The sequence below is a fragment of the Rhinopithecus bieti genome, unplaced genomic scaffold (genome assembly GCF_001698545.2).
Source record: "Rhinopithecus bieti isolate Rb0 unplaced genomic scaffold, ASM169854v2 scaffold_25394, whole genome shotgun sequence".
Lineage (NCBI taxonomy): Eukaryota > Metazoa > Chordata > Mammalia > Primates > Cercopithecidae > Rhinopithecus > Rhinopithecus bieti.
Window position 1 is genome coordinate 14,686 of NW_016811676.1, and position 11,065 is coordinate 25,750.

The 11,065-nt window shown below is 45.5% G+C and overlaps 1 protein-coding gene across 1 annotated transcript in view; it reads left to right on the forward strand.

The window, feature by feature from the left end:
* The first annotated feature begins 3,063 nt into the window (after positions 1–3,063).
* Positions 3,064–11,065, forward strand: part of CHAF1B (chromatin assembly factor 1 subunit B) — an 80,741-nt gene continuing 72,739 nt past the window's right edge. Inside the window, exon 1 of the mRNA XM_017894612.1 lies at positions 3,064–3,154. Within this exon, the coding sequence (XP_017750101.1) occupies positions 3,064–3,154 (91 nt within the window). The remainder of the gene's footprint in view (positions 3,155–11,065) is intronic.

Sequence of the window (11,065 nt, forward strand, 5' to 3'; positions counted from 1 at the left end):
TTTTTTTTTTTTTTTTTTTTTTAATGTTTTTGGTTGATATTTCCTTTGGGAGGCCCTTTATTTTCTCTCTCTCTCTCTCTCTCTCTCTCTCTCTCTCTCTCTCTCTCTCACACACACACACACACACACACACTTACACACACACACACACACACACAAATTAGCCAGGTATGGTGGCACATACCTGTAGTCCCAGCTACTCAGGAGGCTGGGGCAGGAGAATCACTTGAACCTGGGAGCAGGAGGCTACAGTGAGCCGACATTGCACCACTGCACTCCAGCCTGGGCAACAGAGTGAGACCCTGTCTCAAGAAGAAAAAAAAAGTCTACATCATGGGAGAAAACACTGCAGTGCCAAACAGATCCCTTGAATTCACACACACGGTTGATATCATTCCACGTTTCTTCACTTAAATTCCTTCAGCTGGCAAAGGTCCACCAGCAACCTGGTTGATCATGAGCACTTGGTTTTCAACTTGATCATTATCTTATGGATAAATATCTTGCAGGCACGTTCTATAGTTTTCATTAGGGGACACTTAAGGCAAAAGTTGGCTCATGGGTCTGAACTCTGTGGTCAACTGTCCTTATATTTAGCCATACAAAGAAAATACTAATAACAAAATCCTGTGATATTTGTCCTAATGGAGCACTATCCAGTTGGCAAGAAAAGACCAGAAAAGGCCTTTGCTTATTTCCTTTCTTTGGCCACGGAAGTGGTGGGGGCACTGCCGGAGGCTGGTCTGTCTCCAGGTATGGGTGACAGAGTGGCAAGATGAAGTGCAGTTCAGTTCATACTGTTATTTCTATCTTGGATTAAATACTATAAACATTTCAATGCTTATTAATGACTCATTTGGCATAACAAATTTAAGTCCTTGAGCACCCAAGTACAGCATGTATAGACAGTTTAAACAACCAGCTCCTTACACTTGAGCTTCTTACCAGCCAGTATGCAAACACCAGCCCTTGTGTTTTTGCCAGATTTTTCTGGACTGTTCTAGACTTGGAAGACTTGGGGCCATGTTCTAGGTCTGGTCCTCTGGGGCTGCACCAGTTTTATCCATCACATGCCACCTCCCCGTGTGAAAAGTCTTTAATTAGCTTAGTGTCCTGTCTAATTATTCCAGCTAGTTCTTAGGTTTGTGCCTGGAGCTAGATGGAGACGCTTGGCCCTCATTGGAGACGCTTGGCCCTCAATTTGGATGAAGACTGGGAAAGACCATTCTTGCTCTGCTCCCCCCTCCTCTTAGCCAGCATCTTCATGGACCTCAGCTTTCTTCACCAGGGTGTTCTGGGTGCTGTCTTATGAGCATTTTACATGCTAGCTTCTCAAAGAAATTCATTTGACACGAATGACTTCGTAAATGAGCTTTGCCTTTCTCCTGTTTTGATCATCAAAGCAAAAAAGGCAAAAACATCTCTTCACAACTTGACCGAAATGGGACAGTTTTAAACCACTTAGCCAGTGATTTCTAATTGCCCCTTTGTTCTCAACAAACTGTTAGATGGCAAAGAGAGGTGTCAACTCAAATACAGTAGGTCAATGAGCTCATCTGTGATACATGAAGCTGGATGGGCAGAGCAAGCGTTTGTTAATTGATGCTGATTTTTTTTAAAGCTTAATTGCTGCTTTTGACTGTCAGAAAACAAATGCAAGTAATTGGCTTGTGGAGGGTGGATTGTGGGGGGAAAAGTGAGGTGGAAGATTTCACCAAGTGAAGAAAAAATTGGAAAGGGGGAAGCAGTTCACACTGTGTTCATCTGTTTTTTGGGGGGCATAATGACTACAGCTGCTTGCTTGAGACATTTTTAAAGTTAGTTTTTGGAATAGGTTATATATCCTCAGGATTCGAAATTCAAAAGGTGAAAAGTGTTTACAGGAAAAGTCTCCCTCCCAACTCTGTCCTTCAGCTGTGCGGTGACCCTCCCCATAGGCTGCTGCTATTTTGTTTCTCAAGTTTTCTTCCAGGGAACTTTCATACATATACCAACACACAGGCATTTCTGTAATTTTCCCCTCCTTTAATGTCCTGATTAATTGTTGATGGGCGAATTTCTATCTAGCTGGGGAGTTTTTCCCCCTGGAGATGTGCATTGGAGCGCTATGCCTAGTCCTTCCATCTGGTTTTGATGGAGGGATAGGTGGACTTCGGAAAAGTTCTCCAGGAGACTGCTGCTCCATTGTCCTGAGGCTCAGCTGATCTGGGTTATTAATTGACAGAAACTTTGTCCTGGATCTTAATCCATCTAGGTGTTTTTTTTGTTTTGTTTTTTGACAGAGTCTCACTCTGTTGCCCAGGCTGGAGTGCAGTGGTGTGATCTCTGCTCACTGCAACCTGTGTCTTCCGGGTTCAAGTGGTTCTCCTGCCTTGGCCTCCCAAGTAGCTGGGATTATAGGCACCCGCCACCATGCCCAGCTAATTTTTTTGTATTTTTAGTAGAGATGGGGTTTCACCATGTTGGCCAGACTGGTCTGGAACTCCTGCCTCAGGTGATCCACCCGCCTCAGCCCCGCAAAGTGCTAGGATTACAGGCGTGAGCTACCACACCTGGCCTTAACCCATCTGGGTTTTGAACTCAGGAACAGTCTTCCCACTCTCATGTCGTGTGTATAGTAAGGACTTTCTTTAAATGATAGAAGCCAAGCAGGGCCCACTAACCTGAGCAAAAAGGATGCTTATTCTGGGGCCGCAGGGACCTCTCGTGCAACCCAAGGATGCCTGCTGGAGGAGCCGAACCCCAAGAAACAGCAGCTGGAGCTAGGTGTGGGCTGGCTGCCCAGCGTGCCCTCTGGCCACGCTTCCTCCCTGTCCCCTTTCTTCTGTGTGACTTGTTCATGGGGCACATGCCACAGTTCGAAATGCCTGTTAAGTGTCACTTGATTTGGTCCCAGTTCCACATTTTTGTTAGTGAGACTGAGCCCACTGGAGCCGATGTCTCCCCCCAGCCCAACCCTCCGTATACACAGGTGGCTGCTCCGCACCCACATCAATGGTGGGTGGGAGGTGCTCAGTTCCAGTCTTGGCATAAATGTTGAAGGAAGGCGCATGGAGGACCCAAATGAAGCCCTGCCCCGTGGAGGAGGAGGTGCTACGGGCCACCCTCGGGCCAGGCACTCTCAGTGAAGATGCTAGACTGCCTGCCAGTGTCGGTGCTCATTTTCCCTGTCCTCCTCTTGACAAAGGGGTGACTGATGTGAGGCCGTGTGGCCTCTCCTGTGCTCTAGCCATCCAGGATGTTCATTCCATCCTCACAGAGTCCCTTCCATGAGGCTCCCTGAGGAAGGACCCTTGTCGGAGCTGAGAACAGTTGTGCTTCAGAGTAATGGGGCTATTTTCATCCTTTAAGCTCCTGAACTGTGTGACTAAGCTCCGTGTCACCTATTGAGTTGGCGGCCCTTAAAAAGTGTGTCTGTGCCTCTGGGGGCCCTTGGATAGGTTGGTGATAGCATGCCGTGGGGAAGGGTACAATTGTGACATCGTCTGACTCTTTTAGGGAACCTGTGGGTTTTAAATGGAGGAAGAGATGTAGACATTGTAAAAAACAGCCACCGCCTGGCGAGTTAACCCCTGAGGTAGAGATGCGCTCCAGAAAGTGGCCAGGGGGCTCTTGCGCTAATGCCTATCTCCTCCCTCCTGCCTTCTCCCTCTCTTTTTCTCCTCTCTCTCCCCCTACCTTTTCTCTCTCTGCTCTCTTCATCCCCTCACGCTTTCTCCCATCCCTCACTCCCCTTCACCCTCTCTCCCTCACTTTCTCTCATCCGGATCCATCTCCTTACCCTCTCTTTGTCCCCTCATCTCTCTCCCATTCCCCTGTACCCCTCTCCCCTTCCACCCTCTTTTCCCCACCCCTTCTCCCCACACCTTCTCTTTCCCTCCCAGTCTCTCTCTCCTCACCCTCACTATCCACCCCCAGCCTCCTGACCCTCCCCACTCCTGCTCTGCCTTCCTCTCAGCCCCTCTGTGTTTGGCCCCATTCCTCCCAGCCCATTTCTCTTATTTTCTCTCCTCCTCACCCCTCCTCTTCTGGCCCCTGTGTCTTACCCTTCTCATTGCCCACATCCCTTCTCCACTGCCCCCTTCTCCACACTTCCTCTCCTGTTCTTACTAAGCCCTTCTTCCTTCCTACCCCTCCTCCCTCTCTTCTCTTACTCCTCAACACCCCCACCCCCCCACTTCACCCCGCTCTCTCTCCCTCTAACTCTTCCTCCCCTCTCTCCCATCCTCTCATCTGTCCCCAACCCCCCTTTTCTGTCTCTCTGCCCACTTCTTTCTCCCCCAACCCCAGCTCTCTCCCTGGAACCTCACTCTGGCCCCAGCGCCCACTCTCCTTTAACTCTTCTTCTCTCTTGCACTTCCTCCTCCCTCCCACATTCTCCCATTTCTTCCTTCAAACCCAGTATTGCTGCGTACCTCAGATTTTCAATCCCAGAGGGCAGGAAGAGCCAGGGACAGGGTTACTGGCCTTCTCCAGCCCACAGCCAGCCATGGGTCCCTACTCTAGAACAACCACGATTTTTATTTTAATGTACTTCTTTTAGAGTTGTGTATATATTATATATATATATATATATCTTTTGAGATGGAATCTCACTCTGTGGCTGAAGTGCAATGGCATGATCTTGGCTCACTGCAACCTCCACCTCCCCAGCTCAATAGATTTTCCCGCCTCAGCCTCCCAAGAAGCTGGAATTATAGGCACGCACCACTATGCCTGGATAATTTTTGTATTTTTAGCAGGGACAGGGTTTCGTTGTGTTGTCCAGGTTGGTCTCGAACTCCTGGCCTCAAGTGATCCACCCACCTTAGCCTCCCAAAGTGCTGGGATTACAGGTGTGAGCCACTGTGCCTGGCACTATTTCTTTTTTCTTATGAACTCCTCTTATTATCATCTTACTATCATTCCAAAATATTTTGGTGTATTTCTTTTAGGTTTTTTTTTTTTTTTTTTTTTTTTTTTGATAGAGTCTTGCTCTATCCCCTAGGCTGGAGTGCAGTGGCATGATCTCGGCTCACTGCAACCTCCGCCTCCTGGGTTCAAACAATTCTCCTGCCTTAATCTCTCGAGTAGTTGGGATTACAGGTGCCTACCACCACATCCAGCTAATTTTTTGTATTTTTAGTAGAGACAGGGGCTCACCATGTTAGCCAGCCTGGTCTCGAACCCCTGACCTCAGGTGATCCACCTGCCTTGGCCTCCCAAAGTGCTGGGATTACAGTTGTGAGCCACCACGCCCAGCCAGGGTTTTTACTATTAATATATACTTGTTGCTATATGTACATGTATTTTATATATACATATGTATATTTATGTGTATATATATGTCTTTGTTTTTTTCTCACTTCATAGTCATCTTTGAAGCCAGTGTTTTTAGTAGCTGAGTATTTGAGTTCATGCATCTTAATGTATGTAACTATTTCCCTGTCATTTGAGCATTTAGGTAGTTTCTATGATCTTTATATTATACAGATGAGGATGTGATGGACATATGTCCCCTTTCTAGCCTGTAAGGAAATCACGTTGTAGACAGGGTGGCATTTTATATCCATTCTTTATCTCCATAGATTCCCATATGACTGGACTGGGCCCTGATGATGAGAAGGAAGAGGAGTTCAGTCCACGGGGATTGGCACATGGGCATTGGCAGGGTACTTGTCCTCTGTGTGTTTGCTTTTAGTTTTAGTTCTAGAAACTCTGCTCATATGGCTTATCATTCCTTTTATATGTACTGTGTGTGTGTGTGTGTGAGAGAGAGAGAGAAAGAGAGAGAGGAGAGAGATGGAGACAGATCAACTGATACTTCTTTTTTTTTTTTTTTTTGAGACAGAGTCTCACTCTGTCGCCCAGGCTGGAGTGCAGTGGNATTTTCAGTAGAGACAGGGTTTCACCATGTTGGCCAGGCTGGTCTTGAACTGCTGACCTCAGGTGATCCACCTGCCTCAGCCTCCCAAAGTGCTGGGATTACAGGTGTGAGCCACCGTGCCTGGTCACCATTCTTTTACCTGACTGGCATTTAAAGGAATTTTATTTCCCAGAACTGTAGGGAAAACTGTGTCCTGAAGGCCATCAGCCATCCATGTGACTTCATGTTTGGCTGAGATAGGGGTCCAACTCCCTTGCTGGCAAGGGAAAGGTCATGACTATAATAATCCTCTTGTGGTTTCTAGCTTAGGTTTGTGTCACCATGCACTCCTCTGAAAAAATTGTGCTTTTAGCTTTAAAGGGCACCAAGTAAGGGTGGCTAGAACCCCCAGGAGCCAGGCTGGATGAACCATCTCAACGCCTTGGCCTTTTTAATTCATCACTTTCAGTAATGGACAGGATTGTGGAAAGTATTCATTCTTCAGCCACCAAGTGTACATCAAATGTCAGCTCATGTACCTGGCAAAAAAATTAGTTGAATATTTATGATGCCGTCTTGGGGCAAGTTTCAGTGAAAGTTCTAAAGTTCATGATAATAAATGTTAGAAAGCATTGGTAGCTAATATGTACCATATACTTTCTCCCTTTGGTATCTTTTCAAATTGTGAACATAACCTGACTTGAATTTGTGGGACAAACAAAACAGTTGACTCAATACTGCTGTATGTTGGAATTCAATTAAATTCTGTAAGTGTTTATTGAGTGCCTGTTAAGTATAAGATCTGATAACCAGGGGAACTCCTCAAAGACAACTCGAGTTTCACTCAATTATTCATTTTTCTTAACTTTCATTTCCCTAATTGGGAGAAGATTGTGATGTGGTCATTTTATGAACCGCCCAACAGAATAAGCAGTTAAACCAAAGGGTGTTTGAGAAAGTTCTGTTTATCCAGAAAGAAGGAAAGATACAAATTTTAGCAACACACATCAAATTAGAAGACAGCTGTCTGAGATAGAAAAATGTCTAGTCAGTCTCTGAAACTCCCTCCTCAATGGTAGTTTAGAGAGGAACAAAACAGAATGGGGTTTCTCAGATGAGTGCTGAAGTTCCCCTTACAAGGAAAACATTTCCCAAGAATTCCTGCTTTGCCTTAAACCCACTACCACGAAGATCAGCACTAACAGGAGACACGGTGGTGTGCTTCGGCCATGAGGTTGTTGCTTGGTGATGTGACAGGCACATGCTGCTTGCTCTGGTGCAGTCTTTTGTGTTCACTTGGTTCTCCCATCTCTTTTCTCTCTTCAAACCACTGTGAGAATCCCTTCATACAGTTCTCTCTGAGGCCTTCTCATGTGGTGCTACACATTAAAATCTGTTCTGGAAGCTGATATGATAGTTGATGTCATGTCTGTCTATGCCATCAAACATCATTATAAAATGTATAGTAGTGGGCTGGGCATGGTGGCTCATGCTTCTAATCCCAGCACTTTGGGAGGACAAGGCCAGAGGATCATTTGAGCCCAGGAGTTCGAGACCAGCCTGGGCAACATGGCGATACCCTGTCTCTATTTTAAAAATACAGAAAATTAGCCAGGCATGGTGGCACGTGCCTGTAGTCCTAGCCACCCAGGAGACTGAGGTGGGAGGATCACCTGAGCCCAACAGGTCGAGGCTGCAGTGAGCCATGATCGTGCCGCTGCACTCCAGCCTGGGCGACAGAGTGAGACCCCAGCTCAGAAAAAAAAAAAAAAAAAAAANGTCCCTTCCCTCCCCTTTCCCTAGAGGAAGCAACCACCCTAAGTCTTTTTAGAATCATCTTTCTTCTTTTTTAAGAAATAATTTTATCGTTTCCATATGTATCTCCTAAAACAAACATACTGTCTGGTTTTGCTTGTTTTTGGTTTTATAAAACTGGGACCGAAACTGCAGAGACTTGTGACTTGCTTGTTGTCTCTGATTTTGCAGTTCTTGTGTTTTTCCTGTCTGGTATTCCATTGTTTGAACATGCCACTGTGTACTTACCCTTTCTCCCCTGATGGACTTTTGTTTTGCTTCCAATTTTTTGCTACTATGTACAGACTTCCCATCACCATTTGAATGAATGTCTCTGGTGTATGTGCGAAGTGTATTTTTTTAAAGGTTCATAACAAGGAGTGGTTTTGCTGGGTTTTAAGTTGCTGGATTTCCAAAGTGTTGTGCCAGTATATGTTCTCAAGAATTGAGTGAATGAACAAACTAATGAATGAAGAAGATAACATATTCATGGAAGGAGAGAGTATATGAATATTCAGCTTTAGACGAGAATGCCTAATTGATTTTCAAAATATGTGTTCCCAGAGTGTAAACATCTCTGCTGCTCCCTATTGTCACCAATATTTGGTATCCCAGATATACTGGGACGTAGGCTAAACTGCCATCACAGAGACCCCAAAACAGCATAGCTGTTTCCCTCTCAGGCTGTGACCATTGGACTGGTCAGAGTGAGTGAATTGCTTTGCTCAGGTTCCTCTCTCTTGTGGACATGGTTGGAGCTGGCTCACCAGCACTGTGTCCACCTTCCAGCCCATGGCAGAGGGAAGCAGACGGGGAGTAGCTTCTCTTTGTTAAGGACATGACCTGGAAACTGCTCACATCACTTCCACCCACATCCCATTGCAACTTAGCTACAGACTCACACCCAGCTGCAGGTGAGTCTGAGGAAACAGGCTCCAGCTGTGTAACCATGTGCCCAGCAAAAGCTGAAGGCAGAGGAGTATTAGTTTCCTATTTCTGCTGTAATAAATTACCACAAATGTAATGGCTGCAAACAACATACATTTATTATATTCTAGTTTGTGAAATCAGAAGTCCAGAATGGGTGGGCAGGGCTGAGTGCCTTCTGGAGGGGAGGATCCCTTTCCTTACCTTTTGCAGCTTCTAGAGGTCATCTGCATGACTTGGCTTCTGGCCTCTTCCTCACATCACCCTGACCCCTCCTCCCTTCATCTCATTTCCTTTTCCAGCTCTTCCATCTTTTAAAGATCCATGTGATTACACTGGCATCTGCCAGTTAATTCAGGATACTGTCCTCATCTCAAGATCCTTAATCAAATCTGTGAAGTCCCTTTAGCCACGTTATGTAACATATTCACAGGTTTGGGGAATTAGGACATGGACATACTTTGCAGGCATTGGGGAGCATTATTCTGTCTACCATGGGGGGAGGGATGGGTTCTACAGACAGTCCCTGACTTATAATGGGTTGATTGAATGGTTTTCTGATTTTACAATGGTGGAAAAATGACATGCATCCAGCACATTTCTGATCATGTCCTCATAAACTCATCGTGAGTTGAAAATATCCTAAGTCGAAAGTGCATTTACAACTTAGGATATTTTCAACTCACAATGGGTTTATGCAGGTGTAGCCCCGTGATTAGTTGAGAAGCATCTGTATTTTTTAAAAGAGGAAGGGGATAATGGGTACTAGAGAGAATGATCAGTTTCTGCCATATCATACCATCACATTTTTGCCAATCACATGGCTGTGGGTATATTTTAAGTGTTAAGTTGTCAGAACTGGTGAATTTGCTGAAGGGAGGACTTTGTTTTCTGATACTTTGTGATTGTCGGGATTCAAATGTTGAAGTAATCCTAAAAAACAAAGCATATTTTTGGGGTCTTTCTCATGAGTGACAATTTCATCCGTCAGTCTTCTGTTTGCCACAGTCCTTTTGCGGAGAGCATTCCCATCCGCTGTTGTACTTGTAGCTTCCTCAGCGAAGCTAACAGAGCAGCTAGCATCCCTAGGATTAAATGACAGAGATCCCGGCGCACAGTAGGGGCCCAGATGTGTTACAAATAAACAATAACAAAAGCCCACACTAGCACATCGTGCCCAGAGCCCTCTTGTGTGTGATAATCACCTCATCATACATTGCATACACATAGTAGGTAGACAAATCAAAGCCTCCTTTCCTAATACCCTCTGGCCCTCCAGCTTGCTGTGGACTGGACGTTTGTATCCCCCTCCTATTCATTCCTGTGTTGCAGCCCTAATCCCTCATGTGTTATTTGGAGATGAGGTCTTTGGGAAGTCATTACAGGTCCCTATTCCTTTAGGCAGCTCGATTTAGAAGTCTTTATTCTTTTTTCTTTCATCAGTCGCTTTCCTCTGATAATGGGGGAGGGTAAGTCACTAATTTGTCAAATTTATGTGCACTCATTTTTGTATATAAGATAGGACAAACTTTCTGTGGTGATAACTTAGGAGTCTGCAGGGGCCAGCAAGACTCATTTGTCCTTTGCTGGATCCAGCAGCACCATCCTCGGCCCCTTTTCATTGCCTCCCTGGGCTTCGCTAAGACTGTGCTTGGACCCTTCCTTCCCTCCATGTTGTCCTAGGCCCTGTCTTGAGAAATCTTGGCTCTCAGCCTGGAGCTGACAAATTCTTGCTTAGGAGGTGGAAGAGAATCGCATGTCTGACTAAAATAATTCATACACACTGCAGTTGCAATTTCACTTTCCTGGGGTTTATAAACAGGAAGACGCCACCAATTGGGGATGAGTTATTTATTTTTTAAGGGGGATCGTGAGACATCTTATTTATCTTTGTTTTACTTAGTCTGCTGGAAAATGCAAGGAAATCCGATTTGTTGTAGCCAGACATAATTCCCTTTTCCCTTTCCTCCCTCCCCACCCGTAACTTGGCTGTTTCCTGAAGCACAGGAGAAGGGTCACCACTTGAGGAGAAGGCACATGCTGGTTCAGGAAGCCCCAGCAGGGACTGCAAGGACTCCAAAAATTATGCTCTGTGAGCACTAGTTTCGCCGGCACCCAGGCCAAGACCACAGCCTTCTCAAGTCTTCTTGTCTATGCTGGTATCGCTACGCCTGGCACAGTGTCTCACCAACAGGCAGCAAAAGAAAAATATTTGTTGAAAGAGTGAAAACAACATATGACTTTAATGCCAGAGCCTCATTTTCCCCAACCAGTTCAGAAATTGATATTTAATTTTGCATATTGATTTCTGCTCAAATGCATGTTGCCTATGATTGGGGCGACCGAGAAAGCCAGCACTACTCCGAGAAAGCCAGCACTACTCAGTCTTCCCTACTCTTGGCCTTATCGTGTTGTAAGGTTTGTTTACGTTTAGATAGCATTTCTCTCAAGAGGCCTAAAAAATAGATAAAATCATCAGTGACGCCATCCATGGGAGAA